The sequence below is a fragment of the Dermacentor andersoni genome, chromosome 10, assembly GCF_023375885.2.
Source record: "Dermacentor andersoni chromosome 10, qqDerAnde1_hic_scaffold, whole genome shotgun sequence".
NCBI classification, from domain to species: Eukaryota; Metazoa; Arthropoda; class Arachnida; order Ixodida; family Ixodidae; genus Dermacentor; species Dermacentor andersoni.
This window is the reverse complement of record NC_092823.1, coordinates 98,831,164-98,854,693: the sequence shown is the minus strand read 5'-3', so window position 1 is coordinate 98,854,693 and position 23,530 is coordinate 98,831,164. Positions and strand designations below refer to the sequence as shown.

General features: G+C 54.9%; 1 protein-coding gene across 1 annotated transcript in view; it reads left to right on the top strand.

Moving 5' to 3' along the window:
- The window catches only part of LOC126543572 (uncharacterized), a 64,051-nt gene extending 41,148 nt beyond the window's left edge, over window positions 1-22,903 (top strand). The window contains exons 5-8 of the mRNA XM_050190683.3: window positions 7,180-7,455; window positions 16,835-17,437; window positions 17,763-18,861; window positions 19,125-22,903. Of these exons, the coding sequence (XP_050046640.2) occupies window positions 7,180-7,455; window positions 16,835-17,437; window positions 17,763-18,861; window positions 19,125-19,299 (2,153 nt within the window). The 3' untranslated portion in view covers window positions 19,300-22,903. The remainder of the gene's footprint in view (window positions 1-7,179; window positions 7,456-16,834; window positions 17,438-17,762; window positions 18,862-19,124) is intronic.
- The last annotated feature ends 627 nt before the right edge of the window (window positions 22,904-23,530 follow it).

Genomic DNA, 23,530 nt, shown 5'->3' with positions numbered 1-23,530 from the left:
GTTGAAATCTGTCAGAAGCGTGTTGCACGCGATTTCTTTTTTCTTTTTCATTTTGTGCGTTGAAAAAGAAAGTTGGTGAGACTCGCCTTAAGCAGACGTCTACTCCAAAGGGCGACTGATCTCCGGGCTTGTGGTCAGAGTTTAGGCGTATTACGACCTCTTGAATGCTAATGAGCATAACAGGCAGTGTTTGTCGTGCAACTGTTAATCGGTTTTCTGGGTCGAGCGCGCCGATGACGTTTCGGCAAAAGAGAGCAGTAGCATGCTGTGCACAATCGTGCCTTTTCGTTTTCATCCTTCGCGTGTCCGCACACTATGGATGGAGGGGGCTAGGGTACCGGGGGGGGGGGGAGTATTTGAGGTCAGTAGTCGCGAACTTCATGGTTAACAAGCTGGGCGAAAATAAAGCAAGGCGAGTCCAGCAGGCAGCTGATCGCGCCTGTGGCGAGCTGCTTGTTTCTTGTCCTCGGGAAAGAAGGGGGGGGGGGGGGGAGGAGGGGTGTGCAGCGACGGTGGCATCATCCGCGGTGAACAGACGAAGAGGGAAGGGTGTTGGGAGAGAGAGTCTGCTGGGCGAGAGAGACACTGGCTTCATTCTGGGTGAGGAGTTGATCGGAGGAAGAGAGGAGGCGGAGGGAAGGTCGAGGCGGGCAGCGCGAACAAGGCGAGAGACTCGAAGAGTGAAGGAAGGAAGAGAAAGAAAAAAACGCGGAGGGTCGGTGGGGGCTCTTGTGCGCGCCGGGGGAAAATGGACCGTGAGAATCTTCGGCGAGCGCAGCAGCTACGCGGCGCGGGTCTTTGGAGGCGAGCGGGGCAGGTTGGCATAGGTGGGCAGCTCGGCTCGGCTGCCTGGCTACAGGGAGCCGACGCGGTGGCGTTTGTTGTTGTCGTGCCGTGTAGGCAGGTAGCGAGGGAGAGGGGCATGGAAGGACGTGCTTTGCTCCGGCGAGAGGAAGAAGAGCTTCTGCTGCTTCTGCCGCCTCCTCTTCGACTAGTTGAGAAGAGGGAGCCCCCGCTGATTTGGTTTTCTGCTGAGCTGATCTTCGCCTCCCTCCATCTCCCGTGCCTTCTCTGCCGGTTTTGTCGGTTTGCTGAGCTGTGAAGAGAGATACCGAGACCCACCTCAAACTCTCCTGCGTTGTCTCCCCCCTCCCCTCCCTTCTTCTATTGCGCCGCGTCTGTTTGTTGTATCTGACCGTCTGCTAGCGTCTGTCGTCTGTTTCCTTCTGGGAAACGCTGTCACCTGTTAAAAGGAGGGCGCGGTGCGGGTAGCGGCAACGCTAAACTGCCTCAATGAGGAACTTTTAAGGGCATCGCGTGTGTCCTCGCGGACGGGTGCGTTCCCTAAGCCCCGTGTTGTCACCGCGAACGCTGTCCGACGCTGCTGTTACTGCGGTGTGCAACTGCGAGCAGACGACGGTTGCCAGACGAAAGACCGGAAAGCTCCTGCTCCTTTCGTCATCGTCGGACTTCCGAGATACGCGCTCTCTTGTGGCAGCGGACAGAAAATAGGGGGAAACAATGAAGGATAGTGTGCTACAAGAGAGCGTCCTTTGCGTACCGTCGGAGCAGAGTGTGCAGCGGGAGCGATCGCTCCGAGAGCACGGCGGCGCTTAATTGGCTGGTTACCGCGACCGCCGCCGATCGGGAGCGCGCCCCCGGCGCTCGGAGCTTTCGAGTCACGTCACCCCCGTGCGCGAGAGGAGGATGTTTCGGACTGGCCTTTTGGCAGCGGCGACTAACCCGCGTGCTGCTGCTGCTGCTGTCGGATGCAGCCGAGGCATTTAACTTTGCTCTCCCGCTCGCGGGGCTGGCGCGCTGTTCGTTGTGTTCTCTTCGCCCGCTGGCTCGCCACCTCTTCTCGCTCGGCGAGGCGGAGTCCGCGTCGAAGGAGCGAAGCGCGGCCAGTGGGATCGGCGGCGGCGTTTTCTTGTTAATCTTCGTAACGGGGCAAGCCGGTTTGCTCGTTGCCCGCGCAGTGCACAGCGATGCGCGAGAGCGTTTCGCAGCGAGCTGCTGCGGCGAAAAGAAGAGCAAAAGGCGTGCGGGACAAATACGCGAGCCGCGTGGGAAAATGATGCCTGGGCCTCGCTCTCTGCCTGGCTTGGCTGGGTGCCTTCTGCGCGCCGCCGCCGCCGGCCTGATTGGCCGATGCGGAACAGGCCGGCGGCGTTCCGCGGCCGCAGCCTGTCGTCGTCTGGACGTCGTCTGCTGCTGGCAGGCCGCTGTCGTCCTTCTCTGCGGAATTCTGCACTCGTCTTCTGTTATGGCCTCGCTTGTTCTCGAGTGTGTCGTCTGCAAGTTGGCGATCCCATAGACGTTCTCTCGGCTTTCTAGTCCTTCCGGTCGTCGTCTTCATGTTGTCGTCGACCTATAGTCGCACCACTTCAATATCACTTTGAGATTTTTCGTCCCCTCCGCTCGCCCTTGGCGTTCGTGCCGTTATATAGGGTGGTAACGATCGTCTGCGCGTGTTTCAGTGTCTTCTGCTTGGAACGGTGTAGTCCGCCCCGGAAGAGGCGCAGCGTTTCCGTTTCCCTCCTGCTGTTCGCGCTGCGTTGAACATCGTTCGAATTCAGTCGACGGTGAGCGCCCGCGCGCTTTCTCCGATCCATTTGTGAGCTCAGAGCCGCAGCGAATCTTTCTCTCTCTTGAGAAGGCAATCGAGGTCGGCTGTTCATTTGTTCGCACTTTTCCGGCGCGACTCCTTTCGGGGTGTGTACCCGCCGCTGAGCAGACGAAACGCCCAGACGCCGCTGAGCAGAAAGCACAAAGCTGAAACACAAACCTGCTTCGGATCTCACGCTTCCGGGTCGATAGAGAACAACCGTGACCGAGTTTAGGCGGAAGGCACTCGGCCCGCGCTTGGCCGGGGATGCCCCACCGACTTGCATCGCGGGAAAAAGACGCCCTCGTTTCATCGATTGCTTCGTCGTCTGCTGGCGGCCTCCGCACGCGAAAGTTTGTCGCATCGTTTGTCGTGCGCGCGGTTAAATAACACGCGCCGCGAGCTTCTGCGGTTCGGCAAATCGCACGACTCTCGAGCAACGATCTTTGGCGCGTCGTTTGTACATACTGCAGAGCTCTTTCGATTAAGCGGGCATTACGTTATCCCACGGTAATTAGGCGGAATTCCTGGCTCGGTCTTCCCGTCGAAGGTCGCGCTCGACTGACGCCTATTATGTCACCGGCGCCCCGCGCTTAATTAGTTTCTCGCGATCATCGGCGTAGTCGGCAGATCGCCACAACGCGGTAGTGCACAGAGGTATGGCCCTGCGTGTTTTGGGTGATCGCCGGTCGTCTGCTCATTTCCATCCGATAACCATCGTCTGCAGGGGTTTGCCAGCTCTAACCACGCCTGCGCGCCGTCGCGTCGTCTGCTCGCGCGCATAAAAAAAAGCCTCGCGCAGCGCATCGTCTTCTGCATTGCCGGCTCGGCGCGTCCGCTTGGCAGAAGCGGCGCTGGAGCGCGCTTGCGCTACACTCACACACGCGCTCGCTCGCTCTCGCTTGCTCGGCGAGTGCGAGCCGCCGAGCCGGAGCGAGCAAGGAGGGCGGCTTAGCGAGTTGTGGGAAAATCGGGCTCTTTCGAGGCCGATATAATTTCTTCGCGCTGCGCTTGGCTGCCTTGAGGGTCGCGGTCTCACGGACGCAGCCGCCGCCGCTTCTTCATAAACTTCTTTTTTCGGGTCCTCCACCTTAACTTGGTCGTCGTCGCTGTCGACGTCGTTCGCGCTCCCTTTCCCCCTCCGCCGCCTGTTTCGCTTCGTGTGGCTGGCGTTCTTTTTTTTTTCTTTGTCGTCTGCTCGGGACTTGTCGGTCTTTTGCACTTTTCTCGGTTCCTCTCTCTCTTTATTTTCCTTGTTTCCGTTCGTCTTCATTACGCCGCTTTTCGCTTTTATTTAAGCCTTGTTGGGCTCCGCGTCGCCCCTGCTTTGTTTTGACTCTCACCCATTTTCTCTCTCTCTCTCTCTCTCTCTGCGCAGTAGTGCATGCGTGTGTCCCGGGTGCTGATTTGGCGTCTGCGTGTTTTTCTTGCCTTCCTTCTTGAGTGGAATGCCTTTGTTTTCCCGCAGAGCGCGAGAATAGGTTCCTGCCACCACCACCTTGGTGGTTTAAAAGGCAAACTGCGCTCGAGTGTTTCCTGGGAGAATGGTGGCCCGCGCGGATATTATTCTTTTTCTTCCCTTCCACCGCCAGGGTTATGTGCGCAACTTTTGGGCCCATGTCGCGCTTCGTTTCCTGGCCTCCTCGGCTGCCTTCGGCTTCTTTGGTTTTTCGTCTGTTCTCCCGTCTGCCTTTTTGCCGTATGTTGTTTCCACCACGTGCCCATGTCGTCTGGTAGCTTTTTTCTTACCTTATCGTCTGCATGTTTGTTCGTCGTCGTCTGTTAGTTTGTCGCTACGCCTTCTCACTGTTTTAGTGCTTGCCGTTATGGTTGACGACGCATGTTATTCGACGTGCCCGCATTGTTTTTCACCATATTCAAGTGCTTCTTATTTTTCTTTTGTCTTTCGTTCGTTCCTCCCTCACCTTTTTTTTCTCATAAACTGCTTCTCTAAGGTGGGAAACGGACGCAGCAGGAGTAGCACTCGCACACTACTGTGCGATTTGCGCGAACGGAGGCGTAGTAGACTGGAAGGGGGCGTGGTGTAAGGTACGAAGCCGGGGGGGGGGGGGGGGGGGGAGCTGGGCAATGTGACCGCTCTCGAAGGAAAATGGAAGAAGCGGAAGCGAGGTTTGGAACGAAAGGGAAAGGGAGTTAGATAGAGCGACAAGAAAAAAAAAAGTATATGGACGAATAACTCGGCCTCAGACCCTGCCCCGTTTCGTGCAGATGCTACTTCCGTCCGAGCGACCATTAGAAGAAAACGCGCGCTTGAAGCGGGGTGCGAATGCTCTCTGGTGTCTCCACTGCGTTTTCTGACCTTGCACACGCCTGCTTGGCTTCCGTCACGGCTGTGCTCATTTTTTGTTGCGTCGATGCGCCATTGCTACCGCCATCTTGGAGGACTGTTCTTGTCTTATCTCTGCTTTTTCCCACTGGCACCAGTGCGTGCAGACGATGTTTTTTTGCCGCGGCTGCCGTTTCGTGCGACTCCCACCGTTGTGCGTGCGTTGTCTTTCTTCCTAAACGATATGGTACGTCCTCACGCTTCCGCTTACACTAGGTTGCTTTTATTCTCCGATGCGCAACGGTAAATGTATCCACGTGCCCAGAGTGTACGTGCACTACTAGCCAGCGCTGCCGGTTTACTGCCGTCTGCTTCCGCTCATGTTGTTCCCGTCGTCTGTTTTGCATATTGTCGCCTGCTGCTCGGGGCGCTTTCGGTCGCACGCTATCTTATGTCGTCTGCCTTTTTCGGCAATTCGACTCGCGTAGTGATTTGAGCTTCAGCTTCTTTTCTCGTCTTCTATAATAGCGTGGATTGAGAATAGCCTGCAGCGCTGGCTGTTTTCAGCGGCGCGCTCGTGTGTGTCGTCTGCTCCGGCGTTTATTTCGCCCGGCTTGCTGCGTGAGTTCGCCAGCCTGCTCTCTCGCGATCATCTGCTTAGTAATCTTTCGTCTTCTGCAAGCGAGAAAAACATCTGCTCAACACCGGCGTGCGCCCAGCGCTCCGTCTGTTTTGTTGTCGTCTGCGTCGTCCACTGTCTTACCAGAAGCATGCGTGCGTTCGCGCTCCTGCCGAGCGTTTGTCTGGCGAAGGGGGTAGTGTAAGAGAGGGGCCACGCGACACGATCAAGTTCCTTCACCCCTCCCGTCACGAACAAGGGCCCCGCGGAAGACAACAGCCCTGCTACTGGCCCGCGCCGAGAAGACAAAAGAACTGACCCTCGTTCTCTCCACCTCATCTTGCTGCGCGGCGCTCCCATTCAGAGGCCGTACTGCACGGCAGGCAGCGTGTGCTCGTAAAGGAGGAACGCGGTTAATTGGAAGGAAACAACTGGAGGGGACGACGTCGGTTCTCTGGGACCGCTCCTTCTCCCCTTTGCCTCCTCAACGGCCCCCTCTGATACCGGACTCGCGCTACGGATTGTCTCGCCGCGGCTCGCGTCGCGGCTTGCCTGTCGTCGTGCGCTTTCGAGGGAACTGAGCCGGGTAGAGCGAGCTTTGTCCCCTTCGAGCTGGGCTGGTTGTGTGTGTTTACGCGCTGTGCTGGCGGTGGTACACGCTGTTGCCGTCTGTCGCGGGGCTTTTTAATTGGCCGTGACACGCGCTGAATGAGTGTGAGACGGCCCGTGTCTGTGCCTATCGTGACGCGTGGCTTTTCCCAGAACACGGCACCCCGGTTGTCTTTTTTTCCTGCTTGCGTTCGCTTAGATTATTATTTTTGGAGAGCGCACTTGGTGCGATTGCACTGCCAATGTCGCTCACCCGAGTTGCAATTGAAAAAAAAAAAAAAAACGTAGTGTTAAAAGGGGGTTAGAAGTGTCACGGTTATTCAGTGGCCGCTGGCAACAAGGACATCCTGCCAGCGCGCCACGGCATCGTCGGTGTCATTGGCATTCCGGAGACCTGTTGCACGCGCGAGTGAAAGCCTCGTGGTAAGATAGATTTCCGGTCGAGCACGTCTTGCGTGGCATGCCTGCAGAGTTCGAGGCATTAAGTAGGCTGCCCAAACCGGACGCTTTGCCGCGGCATAACATACGTTTAATCCACTACCAGATGGCGAACGGCGAATGTGGTACGAATAGTAGATGAAGCCTGTGGCGTTTCAACTTAGCTATAGCACGACATGATCGAAGGTAGCTAAGCCTAAGCGATAGCTGCGGTTACAAGTGACGGAGCAGACGACACGGCGTTGCGCACATGGTGAAAGCTGTGGCACGGCTTTCGTGATAATTTCAGCAGCGTAGCGATTGTGTCTTCTATAGTTCGTCTGCAATGTGTGGACGGTAACAGACGTTACTGGCGGTTTTACCGTACGCCTTGCTTACCGGCAGCTTCGTAGGCTATGTGGTCTTCCGCGATTCGTCTGCAAGGTGCGGGAGGTTGCAGACGACACCGACTGTACAATGTACCGGTGATTGCGTGTTGCCTTGTACGTTACGTCTTTGTATGTGTGTGTGTCTTTCGCAATCGTGGATTCACGTCACCTCTCCCCCCGTGTTTTCTTTAATGTTCGCAATCGTGGATTCACGTCACCTCTCCCCCCGTGTTTTCTTTAATGTTCGCAGGCGGTTCGTCCCCGTCTGGTGTTCACCGGACCCTGGTGGCGCAGATGTCGACGCAGAAGTGGCTCGACGTGGGCGACTCGTGGACGCCCGGCACGCTTCAGCGAGAGCGTGCCGCTCTGTCCTATTCGTACCGCGTCCGTTGCCAGGAGTACTACTACGGGTCCGACTGCGCCAAGCTGTGCCGGCCGCGCGACGACAAGTTCGGCCACTACACCTGCAGCGCCTCTGGCGACGTCGTCTGCTTGCCCGGCTGGAAGGGGGACTACTGCAGTAACGGTAAGTTGCGCATCGTGTTCCCCTATACCTGCTCTATACGCGCCTGTCTTGACGCTGTGACGTTCCTTCATAGCGACAGTTGCCCATGCAGGTGCTGCTCGTTGTAGGCAACAGAATAACGCTCTGCAAAAACGCCGCCTCGCGCTGCTTTCTCAGCGGTGTTCGATATTACTAGCGGCTGTTCTATAAACTGGGGGTCTGCCAGCTTCGGCTTGCGCATGGGCAACACGTCTGCAAGCGTTTTATTTCAACCGTCTGTCCGTTTGTAAAAAAAAATAACTGCATGTTCGTGTTAACCGTCTGCCACTCATTGTCGTCTGCTTTACTGGCCGGGGAAATCGGAAGGAAAACAATGGGAGCAGAAGCAGACGTCGTTCTCCGTCTAACCGCGATAACCTTGTGCGCGACGGCCTCTTTGCCACCTCGCCTCGTCGCGGTCAATTTTAGAACCGCTATACTCTACGGGCCAGTCGTCAGCCGGCGATGCCAACGGCAGGAGGAGGTGGAGGAGCGCAGGCTAGACTTTGTGGAGTCCGCCGAGCGTGAAGCCTCGATGAATGAATGAACGAAACGGGCGTGTGTGCGTGCGGGTCCAAATGCGAGGTTCGGCGCCGGATTTCCTCGGAAGACGGCCACCGGCGGCGACAGGCAGGGAGGTAGTGGGGGGGGGGGGGGGGGGCGTGTGACGTCACGTCCGCTATTTCGTAACCCCTTTCCTACGCGGCCCCGTCTCCCGAGTCATCCATCCAGCCGTCCGTGACAGGCATCCACCTCAGTCTCTGCTCGGGACGCTTCCACCTCTTGTCTTTTTCCTCGGGGCTCTCCGAGGGGCGGGGGAGTTTGACACGCCTGGGGACGTCGCCTTCTATTTTCTCATTCCACCCCTCTACCTCCTCTCTCTCTCTCTAATGCCGAGTCTGGGTTGATCTTCGTCGCGTCGAGTCGCCCGAATACCTCGCAGGCACCGTGGCTCCTTTCCCAACCGCCTGCTTTAGTAACGACGGTGTGTGTTTGGCTTCGCGAGGTTAGTTAACCCAGGAAGTAGCCCTGGCGGCTTGCCCTTTATTGCGTTCGTTTGTATGAGCCGTTGGGAGAGATGTCTGAGCACTGTCGTGGTACAGTACGGTTAGCTCACGCAGTCGACATGAAACTTTTGTCTACCGGTTATGTACTGGCACTAGGCGTAGCCGAGAGTCACATGATTCTGTTTGTTTGCTACTCGGCGTGCTCTTGGCGCGCGCGGAGTGCACTTTACGCGGTTACCGTGTCGATGTCATGTGCGGTGCCAAAGTTTCGGATTACGCAGTTTCCATCGTCCGAGCAGTGAGCATTGTTTGGGACGCCGTCGTCGCGCGGCTTGTAAAGATCTCGCTAGGTAGGTGTGTTACGAACACCAGACGAACCATTCCTCTCGACCGGATAACATTTTTGGGGCACTATCGTTTATTAATGCTATATCCTTTCTCTTTTCTTTTTTTCCCCTGCATGGCCGTCACGCGCTGACACTTTCTACTTAAAAAACTGTCTCGCTGGTGACCGCGTCCTCGACACGCCCTTCCCGCCTACACGTCGCCGGCGTTATTTTCGCTCTCGCGCGACGCCGTCGACCGCTCGGCTGTTAAATGTCGCTCCGCGCGTCTCTCGCTGCCGCTGGGACGACCTCTCGAGCGACGCAAAAGAACCGCGCCGCTCACCGTCGTCCTCTCGTAGGGGGAGGCCGTGGGAACCGGGAGCGCGCCAGGCTGCTGCTGCTGGCTGCCGCCGGCGCTGCTACGCGTCGTCTCCCTTCCGACGCCGCCGACGCCGAAGCGGGCGTTCGGCACCGTCGACGCGCTCGCCCCGCGTACATACGCGGGCGCGTCGAAGCGAGAGGGGGGTCGCCCGGAAAACCTTGACTCTTCCGACTCGGCGGCTACGGTGGTGGTTCGCCCACGTCGTGTGTCTGTGCGCGCGCGCGCGCGCGTTATGCCTCCATCTCGTTATTTCTCGCCGCCGGTTTGGACGCCCAAGCGCGATATATGTTCCGTGCTGCTTTCGAAAGAAGCCCTGAACGTGCTGCGCGCGGACGTCGTCCGCACCCCCCCCCCCCCCCCCCCGCGTATTGCAACGCGCTTCCAAGCCCACCTGTTATATACTGTACTGGAAGTTCGCGCTGCGAGCTCTCGCGCCATATTTCGGTCAGGTGAGAGAGGGCCCATGCGAGGGACGCATTCCGGGACGATCACTTTCGGCGATGCCGTGGCCTCGGCCGTCAGCCGTGCGCTGATTGGGCTGGCTGGGCACTATGCGTAAGGACGCGAAGGCGATGATAGTATCGCCGAAAGTGATCGTCCCAGAATACACGTCCCCAGGATACCCCCCCATCCAACCATCGTTGTCCTTTCGGGTGTCGCGCGGACGCCGGACCCTCGCATAGTCGCACCGATATTCAGCGCTTAATGTTTGTAGCGTTGTTTTTCCCCTATCCGGTTGTGTGAATGCCGGTTGGCGAAACTTTATTGTCCGTCACCTATTTTTTTGTCTTCCTGGGTTCAACCCGCGAGACGCGCCTGGCGGCGGCGTCTCTTCGTCACGAAGTCCTCGACTCGGCCGAAGTTCTGTCGAGTCATCGAAAGTCATTGAACGCTCCTCGTTCACTGTCGACGTGTTTACCATCCTGTAACGTTAGCCGTCGGGTCTGTCTCGCCGGTGCGATCGCTTCCCGTGACAAATTAGGCGGCGTGCGCGCTAAGTAACTTGCGTGCGTTATCGCAGTAGACGCGATTCCACCACATGTACCCTTCGTTGCGTGTCCTCGCGCGCCTATGTCAAATCTGAGTATTTTCTTTCTTTTTTTTTTTTTTTCATAAATACGTAGGAGTCAAAGGAGAGCGAGTCGGCAAAGAACTCGGGAGATTCGAGAGTGGAAGCTCCTTGCCGCGTCGGCCGTCTTGCATGATATATCGCTTGGCGATAATTTATTCGCGCCGCGTGTGGCATGGTGACGGAGCCGTCAAGCGGTGCATCCAAAAACTCGAACGACAAAAAAAAAAAAAAAAAAAAAAACTAATTTATAGTACCTTGCCGACGTTGTAGTGGAGGCACGGGGTGGTGGTCGTGGTGTCTTCGGCTCGCGCGAAAAAGGGCGGAGTTAAAACAGCCCAGTTGCGGAAAGCGAAAGGCAAAACGCGTGTGCAACACCTCTCCTCTTCCTCCCGTGTCTTTCTCTCATCTTTTTGTTTCTTGTTATTTATTTATTTATTTGGCTGGCGCATTGCCTGTTTCAAGCTTTTTTTTTTTTTTTTTCTTTTGTCCGTCAACGAAGGTGACTGTCGTGAGGCGAGGGCGTTACTCCTCGAACACGTCCGCGTCCCGAGAGGGGGAGGAGGCCGGGTCGCATCGCCTCCCTCCCCCTCTCTAGTTCAGGAAAGAGGAAATGTCGGTGTCGCGGATCCGTCTCCGCGTCCTCGTCGTGTTGTCACTTCGGAGGTTGGATGACGTCTTTCGCGAATGCGCACCGAGTAGGACTTCGGCTGAAACCTTGTAGCCACTGTATCTCTCCTGTGTCACGCCAGGCAGCCTCCGGGCTCGTGCGTCAAAAAAAAAAAAAAAAAAGCGTCTGCGCCAACGAAACGCACCCCCTTCCACCCCAGCTACGTGTAACGCCTATTTATTTATTTATTTATTTATTTATTTACTTATTTATTCATTGTTTTTAATAGAAACTCGAGACACTTGTGCCTACGTGTATCATCCAGATGTTGCTTTTAATAAACCGCCTGCTCGGGTTTTGCGTGCATGTCTGCCTGTTTGCCTGGTTGCGCGTGTCATAAGCTCGTGCGAGCAGCTGGAGGTCCACGGCAACGGAGACTTAAAGGGACGAGAACAAACAAAGAAAGAAGAAAAACAAGAAAGAAAGAGAGAAGGAAACGTATTTTCAACCTTAACGGCCCGGTTTCTCGAACTCCGGGAAAGAAGCACGAGTGCTTACTTCGAAGAAAAGGAAAACGTCGAGCTGCAAGGTGTCCCTGTTTTCCTCCTCGATTGCGTATTTCACGAATTCGTGAAATATTAGGCGTGGGTAAATGGCCATATGCGGAGCATAAATAGAACGGGAATTAGAACCGCAAAGCCCGGGAGGAAAAAAAAAGAAGCGCTGTTGAATGAATGCTTTCAGCTTATCGCGCAGCGTTCTTCCTTTTTCGCCTCGGCACTATGTATGCATATATATATTGCCCACATCGCCGTTGTCTCTTCTAGAGGGTCCATTAACGACGGTGTTTATATCGCCGAGCGTAATATATACATGCGTCCGTTGAGCGGGCATCGTTCTACCGCCGAACCCAAACAATGGATTCGCCGTCCATTGAGCTTCTGCCGCCGGCGCCTGTTCCTTCCCGCAAAAAAAACGTTCTTCTTCACTGTCGGCCGAGATCACGTACCCCCCCCCCCCCACACACACACACCGCTCTCTAGGTTACACCCATGTCCATTGTTTCCGCGAGTACATTCACGCCGTGTCTTGGTTCAAGCTAGCTTCGAAACGGGTGCATTTTTTTATAATTTTTCTTTTTTTTTTCTTAACGCCACTGCTCGTGGATTCTGCTTGGCCATTGACTAGTGGAGCTCGCATAGCCTATAGCAGATGGCTGGCTACGAAACTGCCGGTTCCTTTTCTTCTTCGTTTTACAACGCATACTTAGCAGACGGGCAGGCGCGAAAAAAATGTAGCAGACGACGCGGCGAAAAATCGAAAATGCAATAGCGCGAGTACTCGCGCCCAGTGTAGAAAACAAAAGACAAACAGCAAAAAAGCGAACGTATTTTCGGGTCAGCATTGCCCGCATTTTTCGATATATAGCGCAGTCGGGTGCAAAGAGCCGAAAACGCGAGAAATAAAAGAAAAAAAAAACAAGAAATTGACGGCGATACGTTTCCATTGTCCGCTTGTTCGTACTCGCACCTTTAGACACGCGTGTAGTGGTGTGGAGCCGAGCTGCCGCCTGCGGGCGATGGCGAAAAAGAAGGCGGGCGCGTTAACGTCGACACTCCGGCGCTGGCTTTCTTTCTTTTCTTTTATTCTTTTCTCTCTCCCGACTCTTGTTGTGTACCGGCAGTGGCGTGCCTTTCTGACTCTTTCGTTTCGTTGTTTTGACTCCTTTCCCGCGCTCTGCGTTGTAGGCGCTACCGTGTGTTTTCCTCCTCCGCTCGGAGCACAGTCGTGGTGTCCGTTTTGCTTTGTTACTGCCCCCCCCTGCACCCCCCCCCCCGCATTTTCATTTTTTTTGCTTACGGCTCGCCTTTTCAGAACGCGTTTCAGGTTTTTTTTGCTTCGCTTCTAGCTCTTTTACTCGCCCGTGGGGGCGGTAGGGGGGGGGGCATACCGCGCGCGTAACTGCACCGTGAGTAGGCGCGTTCCCATGCCAGTGTTGGCTGCGTTATATGGCGCGGCCGCGGCGATGATGACCGGAGTTCTCTTTGCTGGCCAGCGGGCGGTCCTTACGCACAGCGGCCGAGCAGTACTTAGCTTTTACTCATTTTTTGGGTGTTTCGCGGCATTTTTTTTTCGTTGTTGTTCCTCCTAGCGTTTCCCTTATCCTAGGTTATAGCCGAGAAAGGTGTGACCGGACAGGTAGCCAGCAAGCAGGTCGATCTTTTTTTTTTTTTTCTGTAGGCGTGCTGCTTGCCGGTAGGGGGAAGAGGGAAATTCCCGTGCAAACTTCGCGCGGGCTCTTTATTTTTTCATTTTTTTTAGAAGGTGGAGTCGTCGTGTAGGGGCGCTCTCTCTCTCTCTCCTTGTATTTTGTTTTTGCGTAATTTCGGCATATACCTTCTCTTTTATGTTATATATAGTTCCAGTGACAGCTTTAACTTGTATTCATAATTTTCGTTTGAGTGAATGAAAACTGGTGTCTCAGGTTGATGAAGCAGTCCGTAGTGTATGGGGTTGTCGGTGTAAGGCATGCGGGTCTTTCGTTTGTCGGGAAAAGGTCCGATTCACGCGAACGGACCCCGACTTCAGGGCGCATTCACGGCGCATGCTTTTAGCGACACCCCTGCCGCGCGCCATGACGACGCTATTGCTCGCCACCTTCTCGCAGTGTACTTGGGTATCGAAAACGCCGAATTTTCCCGCCGAATTCAACGGGGCAATTCGGACGGGCGCGTCTCCTCAACCCCGCTCGTAATATACCGTAGAATCATTCTGTTCTCGCCTCCCTGCCTCTTGACCGCGAGGGTGAAGAGGATTTGTCTATCGCGTTACGAACTTGACATACATCTATAGTTGCCCGCAACCGGGCCTATATGGGACTAGTACGACCGGCGGCATTCCTTGCGGCATCGCTGTTGGTAAGGCCGGAGCCGACAGGACCCTGGAGAAAGGGCGAGCGGCTCTCTTGAGCCCCCCCCCCCCCCCCCCCCAAACAAAAGGGATTGCGTTGTCTTCATTGCCCCCCCTCCCACGTCCCGTTTCGTCATCTTCTCCTGGAGTCGGGCCGGGCCTCCTTCGCTGGCTTGGCGCTCGCGGTATTTAAGCGTTTCCGTTCACACGGTCCTCCGAAGCAGTCTGACTTTGGAATCGCGCGCGCGCCCGTCTCGCCCAAACTTCCGTATGCCACTACTACCCCGGGCGCTTCGGCGCTGGCTTCTCGCGATTACTGTAGCGCGCAGGGCAGGTTCGGGAGGCGGCAAGGCGACGACGCCTGGCACTGACTGCACTCGCGGACGACTAACTTTTTTTTCCGTGGCAGTGGATTAAGGAAAAGCTACAGTGGGCGCAGCTTGTAACGTTGACAGCGCCGCAAGTAGTCCCCGGCGGAATTTGACGGCCCATTCTCGTTTCGGTTCGTCGGAGTTACCGCGACACCCGAAACAGCCGCGACGGTTTTCCATTTGAGAGAAAAAAGACGGAACGAAAGAAAGCGGCGAAGGTGCAAAGGAAGTATTAAAATGTAAAGCCGAACGTGCCTCATTTTAACGTCTACACGATGTGCCAAATGATGTGCTTTCTGCTCGCCTGCCCCGAACAAACGTGAATAAGGGTGTGTGTGTGTGTGCGTGTGGCCGACTTCAGGAGCGCGCGCGGTTTCCCTTACGGCGTTTACTTCATTTCGTCTACGTGGCCAAGCGCTGGCCTCACTTTGCAGGGAACGTTTGTTAACTCTCCTCTCGGCCTGGCCGGCGAATTTAGTAGCCGTAGTCCCGATTCAGTGCCCCGGGGCCCTCGCTGCGTCCACCGCATTCCTTCCAGAAGCGGCTCAAGCCTGTCGAGGCTGTGTAGCGGTGTCTATAAGCCCGCCGGTGTGCTGCTCGTTTGCGGGCGGTTCAGTAGCTCACCAGGTAGCCGATCCGCAGGGGTCGAGGGAGGTGCACTTACACGACGGACAGGGTATAAGTGCAAGGTTCGTAAGGCGGGGGGGGGGGGGGGGAGGCGTTTTCGGGGGAGCGGGGGTGGAGGGGGGTATCCCTCCGAGTGCCGCGCTGTTGCCGGTATAATCACCCCCGGGGCAAGCAGCAAAAGGATCGTCTTTTTAGCTTCCTAAATGCCGCCCGCGCGCCCACCGAAAGAAAAGAAGAAATGAAAGCTTCGTCTCCTTGCGTTTCTCCCGGTCGTCCCCACCTTCCTCTGCAATCACGTTGTGTACCGCGGCTTGTGTGGCTTTTTGTGTAGCCTCTCTTCTTTCAGTCTTTTCTTTTTTTATTCGCAACGCGTACGTATCCGTACGTTTTCTCAGCTACGCGCTTTACCGGGGGGAAGCACGCTTGTCCACCGTGCTGTGGCCCACCTTTTTTGGAAGGAAGCCTGGCCGCGGCTCATTTCGGGAGCTTAACCTTTCTGCCGACCCTGCGCGGAAGGCACACACGACTTGTTTCTTTTTCAATACATATTTGTAGTCGGTGTCGACGATCTCTTTTTTTTCTGTTTTTAATTTCCGGCTCAGTGCCACTTAAAGAAAGTTTCGTTGCCCCGCTTCCTCCAGCGCATCTCTGCAGTGCACACCGAAAGAGGAATTCAGAAGCAGCGGTTTTCTTTCGCGGGCCGAGTGAGCGAGCGAGCGGGCTCTCGGAATCGCACCTCAACGGCGGGGAGGGGGTGGAGAGCCCCTTGCCGTGCAGCAAACGACATTTGTCGTTGCCGGGTGACCTGTGTCTGTGCGTGTGAAGCGCCCGCTGTTTGCAATGACCGAGCAGAGAGCCCTTCTGTGCGCATCCGTCCGGACGTCATCGGCTCGACGCACTCGCAGGTCCGCGGTGGCCGTACGGTCCTGCGCGCCTCCTCCACCCCAGTGCACTTCGCGCTCGCACGCGCGCGATTACGCGGCGGCGGCTGCGAGGAGGTGGGCAGTAGCGGCTGAAGGGAGGGGGGAGTCGAACCCTCTTACTCGAGTAGTAGTAAAAGTACTACTTTTAGTAAAAACTAGAAAAAAGAAACAAAGGAAGAGGTGTTGTCTCCAAGGGACGGCAACGATTCTCGTCTCTCTCTCGCGCGTGCACTCCACCTTCCTCTGGTCGTCTTTTGTTGCCGCGCATCATTAGGCCGTTCCGTCGTTTGCTGCAGCGAAGGTTCGAACGCCGTTGTTGTCCTGTCGTGTTCGGTTGGGAGGAGGGGGCGGTGGGTGCCGTACGCGCTCTTCTGTCCGCGCTGCTGCAAGTTTCGCCTCTCCGTCGTCGTCGTGTTTGCATGGGGGCTGCCACCCTTCCCCCTCTCTCCGCGAGCTTGTGCCCGCGCTGCCTCGCCCGCTAATGCTGCAACGAGCGTGCGGGCGCGCTTGAGCTGCGGCAAATCGCGTTGGCCCGGCTTATACCGTGCACGATCTGTGTGCGTGCGTGTTTGTGTGTGTGTGCGCGCTGTGGGTCGTTTCCTTCCTCGTGCAGTTTTTCGCTCGCCGTGAAAGCTCCCCGGTGTTTTCGCGTGGCTTCGAGCTTTCTTCACCTCCGTGAAGGACGTTTCGTGTTGACTTTTCGCATGTTTTCGCGTACTGTTGAGTTTTCCCTCAGCTTCTGGCCTGTTCAGCAAGTTAACGACTGGTGTTCCCTTCACGAAATGGACTGGGCATGTGCCTGCCCCATAGCCTTACCGTGCCTGCTTTCGGTCGTCTGTTCCAGTGACGAACGTGTTGCGTTGCAGTTGCCAACGCGCGAGCTCCTTTTTCCTCTTTCCTCTTCCCTCTTCACTCACAATCCCTAACATGTCAGTACCGCTCTTCAATGACCTAACTATACATTGTCTGCGTTAAGCTGCACGCGGTACCGCGAATACGTGCGATTTGTGGGCCTTTTCTGGCGTCCTTTCCCGGGCAGTGTCCGGCCGTCTCTTTACCCTGTCGCCTATTGCCCCCCGTGGCAATCATCAGGCTTCAGTGCAGTAGCTCAACGATGTCTCTCGTCTGTTGTGCAGCGATCTGCCTGAAGGGTTGCAAGGAGCCCCAGGGCGACTGCGACCGTCCGAACGAGTGCAAGTGCCGCATCGGCTGGGAGGGCCCGCTGTGCGACCGGTGCGTCCGCTACCCGGGCTGCCTCCACGGCACCTGCTCGCAACCCTGGCAGTGCAACTGCGACGAAGGCTGGGGCGGCCTCTTCTGCAACCAGGACCTCAACTACTGCACCAACAACCGGCCCTGCCGACACGGGGGCACCTGCACCAACACGGGGCAGGGATCGTACACCTGCTCGTGCCTGCCCGGGTACGCCGGCACCGACTGCGAGCTCGTCCAGGACCCCTGCCTGGCGTCGCCCTGTCAGAACGGGGGCATCTGCCGCGCGACGGACGCCACGGCGACCTCCGGCCCCGGCTACACGTGCAGCTGCCCTCCGGGACTCGGTGGTCGCCACTGCGAGGTTCCGCGCAGCGCCTGCGACTCGGAGCCGTGCGCCAACGGGGCCAGCTGTCGCGAGGCGCCGGACACGTCGCACGGGTACCGGTGCCTGTGCCCGGACGCGTTCGCCGGGGAGCGGTGCGAGGTGCAGAGGGACCCGTGCGAGCCGTCGCCCTGCGCCAACGGTGAGTGTTTCACGCCGTGCACCATCATCCATTGGCGGCAGCCCGACCGGGTTAGCACTGAAGCTTTTAACTCGTCCGTCTTGGCTCGTTTCGTGGATCAGGTTATTGTCCTCCATAGATAGATTACGTGCGAGTCTTTAAGTGTCCCGTTGAATCTGTGGAAGTTATCAGAGTCCAGTTTAACTTCTGTCCCAGGTACTGCTAGGAGATGGGCTCTGCCCACTAATTGGTAAAGCATCATTATATTATCATACAGCGGCGTTCCTTTGTCTTTCGCGGAGACCCGACGTGTACTGACGTCCTCCTCCTCTTTGCCCTCAACCAGGCGGCACGTGCGTGACTCTGTCGGACGGCAACGCCGGTGGCGTCGGCAACCAGCACCGGTTCCGCTGCGAGTGCCGACCGGGCTTCGAGGGACCCCTGTGCCAGACCAACATCGACGACTGCGTCTCCAACCCGTGCCTGAACGGCGCCTCGTGCCTGGATGGCGCCGACAGCTTCCGCTGCCTCTGCCGGCCGGGCTTTGTGGGCCGGCTGTGCGACCACGACGTGGACGACTGCCTCACCTACCCGTGCGCCAACGGGGGCCGCTGCGTGGACCTCGTGAACGACTTCGCCTGCAACTGCCCCGCGGGCTTCTCGGGCAAGGACTGCTCGGTCAACCTGGACGAGTGCGCCTCGTCGCCGTGCCTCAACGGCGGAGTTTGCGTCGACCTGGCGGGCCGGTTCGAGTGCCGCTGCCTCAACGACTTCGGCGGGGACCGCTGCGAGCACCGGCCCCCGGCGCTCGCGCCTAGGGTCGCCGTAGTGCCGCCGTCGCCCGGCAGGTCGTCGGCGAGGCGGGGCGGTGAGGACGTCGGCCGCCACGACCTCCTCACGAGGGATAGCCGGGGCCGGAGTCCGGAAGAGGCGCTCTCGGGCGTCCAGCTGGCTCTCATCGTGACGGCCTCGGTGGCCGTACCGCTAATCGCCCTCGTCGCGGCGCTGCTGATCGTGTGCCAGCGGCGACGCTGGAAGGAGCGACGCGACGCCGAGGCCGCCCGGCGCCAGAACGAACGCAACGCGGTGCAGCACCACGGCATGAACAACAAGGGCGCCGGCGGCAAGGCTCCGCCGCCCATGGTGGTCGTCAATGCGCTGGTGGAGAAGCCCCTCCAGAAGAAGGCCAACGGGGACAACAACGTCGCATCGTCGTCAACCTCGGCGCCGCCCCCGGCTGGCGTGGCCAAGGTCCTCAACGTGGATGCGAGGGCACAGAGCAAGCTCTCGCTCGACACGGATGCCACTCCAGAAGGAGTGTATGCGAGCACGAGGACTCTGAACAGGCTCTATCAAGAGCCAGGTGGTGGCATTGAGGGTAGTGCAACGATGGCAGTGCAGCATGTCCTGGATCGTGCTTCGCTGCGTGGCTCCTCGCCCAAAAGGTGAGCGTTGACTCTCCAATGTGAACTACTGTGATGATGTTTGCACCAGAGATTAAGACTCTGAAGCATAGTCAAGCTATAGCCCCTAAAAGAAAAGAGTGATGCACATCCTGGTAGTACCTTGTATTTCAGTTCTTATGAGTCAAGCTGTAAAATATTCATTCTGTGTGCGTTACCATATACCACAGCTTATATTGTCAGTAGCCTAAGACCACAACTGAGAATCATGTGTCTTACCTCTGCCTCTTCTTTTTCTCCTGCAGCTGTGATTCAAGAGTGGTGGATAGCACTGTAGTCGAAGAGGATGACATTGCGTCAGCCAAGGAGCAGCTGCAGCAACAGTTGCCACAGCCCCAACCAGTCACGGGCGGCAATAATGCGGTGTACGTGATAGAGGACCACTATCGGGACGAAAACCTGCTTGCGACAGAAGTGTGAGACTTCTCTAAGTGTCACACAGGTGGCACCCTACTGACATTGTGCATAGTGTGATTGGCCGCGCTTCCCTGCCACTGATGACTTTGAAAAGGCGCTGCCCCACCTCCACCACCCTTGGGCAGCTTCGGCGCAGGCCAGGTGCGGGATGTGATGTTACCGTGCCCATCGTCGCCACGTGACCATGACGTCACGAGCCGTCGTCCCCACGTGACTGACACTACGCGCCGTCATCGTCACGTGACTGTCCACGTACCGTCTCCAATCATCAATATGGGGCGGCATCTATTCAAAAGTGCCACATGTGCTGTCGTCAACACTGCCTGTGACGTTGCAAGTGACGTTTTGTGACATCAGTGCGTGCGCATCCTTTCCCTGTGCAGCTAGAGGAAGAAAAAAAGGTGGCGACAGAGAAAGAGGTCATCACGTGTGGGACTATAAAAAGATGCGTGACGGTCTATACCACCACCGCGACCTCACAACCAAAATAGTCATCCAGAGAGTTTTTTTTCTCATTTTTTCATTATTAATATAAATGCTTCCCAAGCGTGGAGAGTTGCTGTCTGCAGACTGAATGCGAGAGGACTTTTGGACGTGTGTGCGGAACACTTCTTGTGATCACGTGCCTACTACATGTGACTGTTACGGTTCACTAGAAATACCAGCTCACCACCTCATCGTCAGCTACAAAAAGGGCCTTCCCAGCATTGTCATCACTCATGGATCCAAAGAGCTTGTTCTATATTCCCCCGTCGCCTCTGGTGCGTTTGACACACACTGCGAAGCTACAGACTTTTTATTTCAAAATCTGTCGGGGCGCAATTGCAGCGGGCAGGGTGTGTGTGTGTGTCCACCGTCTGCTTTGCATGTTCCGGTAGAGTCCTAAGAAACCGTCTGGGTATTTTCGCCATTTTCTTGTTTCATGCATTTTCCTTTTTTGTCATGTTTACGGCTTGTTGATTAATTTTATTATTCCTTCTTTTCACACGTCTATGACTCAGCCAAGTCCTTAGAGCTTTTTAAGCACCTATCAGGAAAAAGGAGTGTTTATTTTGTTTTAATTTCTCATAACATTATTTGCGCAGTGCAACATCTCTGGATTGAGATAAACACACAGCTCAACCACATGTGCATCCTAGTTTTGATTGCCATTGTATCCCTATCAGAGGGAGACAATACTACAAATGTATAATTTGTGGCCTCTAATTAGATTCTTGATATACTTGCAAAGATTTCAATTCAGATACAAGTTTAAGTGCAGTCTCTCACAGAGTGTGCCTCCTAGCCCGTCCTGAGCATATGCCTATGGTTGTCTGTGCCTTTGGTCTCAATTGTCTGGTCATTTTCTTCTGCCCATGTCCTTTATATTATCATTTTTTGTTGCTGTTGCCTGTTGAGCATTGCACTTCCTTTTTCAACGTACTTGTGATCATATTCTTTCAGACCATGCTTCAATCCCTTAAATGTTTTGCTCTACTGTTCGTTTTTCTTTCCTAATTTATTATATTGCATTAGAGCAGTGGCGCTTAGAGGTGTTGGAGACACGGTGTCTACGAATAACTATTCTTGCCCCCTGAACAGTTACATGTGTCAGTATCAGTAAAGGCATTGCTGCAGCCTTTTGTAGCAGTTGCAAAAGTCTACCAGCTCTTAAACTTCTCTCGCTGCCTTCTATAGTTGATAGTCCTATAGTCCTTCTATAGTTGATACAGTCCCCGCGCTCTTCGACCGCTGCGACCTTTAAAAAGTAAAAAAAAAAACTCGTTATTGTAATTGTATTGTTTCCAGCAGCATGTGCATTCCGCGCCTGTTGCAGCAGTTCCATTTTTTTTCCCTTGATGTTCCAAGCCTCGTTTCTCAGTACCTCATCACAGCTTGTCCCTAGCTGTTCCCCTCCTGTTCCTGTCTGTTGTCCGGTTCACATTTTCCTGCAGTTTGTATCGATCACATGAGCTCTGTGACGGCGCAACAGCGGACTGACTTGTCCAAAGGTGTTGTCCTTTGTAGCATCCGTCCTGGCACCCCTGCCTTATTCTGCTTCTTTCATCTTGTACCGTTGCTGTCGACTTATTTTTTTTTCGCTTCCTTCAGTATTATTGGCATTACTGCAGCGTCAAATCAAAGCAACGAAGAAAAAATTGTGTGCGAATATTAATATAAAGATGCGATCGTGTCCACCCTGCAAGAGATAGCTGTCATCGTTTTCATATATGATATGTCGGAAAGGTCTTTAATCACATCGCGCCTCGAACCATCTTGCAGAATAGAAGCTTGCCCACGGATGCATGTATTCAGTCATATACGGTGGCTGAACTTAGGATTATTTCACTGTTATTGAGCAGCACCCTGCTGTCACGTAATAGCGTTAATGTGAAACTTGGAAAAGCGAGGAGGTTCATATACTACGCAACCCCAACACTATGTCGCCTACTTCATGGAAAAAAAAAAGAGTTAAGGGAGTGGTTTCTTCTAGATGATGTTCTGTTTTTCCTCCCCTTTGTGTCTTCCTTTTTATTTATTTTAAAATGAGACGTTTAAGTGCCGCTCGCGTAGCCTCCAAGTAGTGAGGTCTCGCACAGCCAAGGGCGACCGACCTGTACCACAAATAGTATTAATAATAACTGTTTAGTTGTTTGTGCTCACATCGTTTCTTTACGCAAGGTTTACTATCGTGGCCGCAGGGACGCTTTGTTCGGTTCGCATGTCGAGATCAATGAACCGAGCTTTCTTGCTGCAGTCGTTTAGTTGGCCCAGAAACATTTTGCGCTGACTGATGCGTAGCGAGTAGCTTCGAGTAGCCTGCGCACTTAAGTATGCGCGAACTTTTGAGCGCGCCAAACCGTGATATGCCAGACTGTACTAGCCACATAATATCGTTCCCGTAGCGCTTGGCGGGAAAGGGGTGTTTCTCTCTGCAGTTACTCCTTTCTCGGTGTTTTTTTTTTTTTACACGCGTCTTTCTTTTTTCTCACTGCTATCTGCATCAGGTGCTTTCTCGCGGTTGTTTTCTTTCCCTACTATGCTGGGGTTACCTCGAAAATTCGCTTCGTCGAACTTGCAGGTATCGATTAATTTATCTCTTGGGGTGTAAAAAATTAGTGCCGCTTTTTGCACGGTGTCCATTCTGACTCCCTTTGGTGCAGAGGTGTACGGCTAGGCCTGCGGTGAAGCTAGCGTCCAAAGGGCGAGCGCAAGTATTCCTTGCGTGGATGAAGCGAACGTGGTACGATGAGTCAAGTCTAATGGTTTTTTAGAAGAAAAAAAAAAGATGGCCGTTATGTCATTACCAGGGAGCCATAGTCGACCGTGTATATGTGTGTCGTGTCTATGTCGCAGACGATCGTTTCTCGCACGGGTGTGAGAGTGTTTTTCTTTTGTTCCAGATATTATGCATGTGTCTGTGGAATCGCATTCACGTCTTTCTCTCCTTTTTTTTTATTCTCGTTCGTGCGTAGTCGCGACGTCATTTCCTGTGTGAGCTCTGTTTATGGCCCCTCCCCTTGCCTCCTGTGCTATTTCACGCGGTTGTCTCTGTACAGCGTGCCCCAACATAATTTATGAATATCTGTAATATTTCATTTTTTAAGAATATGCGAAGAGTCCTGTACATATGTATATTTATGAAGTACCTTAGGTGTTACAAGATGCAAATGAAAAATACCCAATCTCCCCCTTCCCCTTTCGAACGCCTGCCATTACCTGGCTGTACATATGCCTTCGACAAAGAACGAAGCGATGAAAAGAAAGCGTGAAAAGAGAAAAACAACGCATTCAATAAATGCAGAGTCGTTATTTTTGCACTGGAAAAAAAAAACTTTGTCTCTTGTGTGTTCCTCGTTTTCGACCTGCGTGCTTGGCCTTCAAGTGGGCCGCACGGTGATACAAGTCTAACGCGCCGACTTGTAGCTAGCAACGCTACAAAAACGACGGGAATGCACGGCTTGCTGCTGGCGTACGTATTTCGGTCATTTCAGACACGGAAATGAGTGTCACAAATGCCTGAAACAGTGCTGCCTTCCTCGTTGGCTTTATTATGTTGATGGCTAGTGAGAAGTCAAGTACACGGACCAGCTCAGAAGAAAGCTTCATTGAAGTCCCAGATGCCATTTCGGTGCCTGGAAGCAACACGGCTCCATACTATGGTACATGTCAAGCCAAGCATTGTGAGCATCGGTACCACTGTTAACACTAAGAGTTGCTTCTCCGCCTGGCTTGGAACTCCGTATGTCGTTAC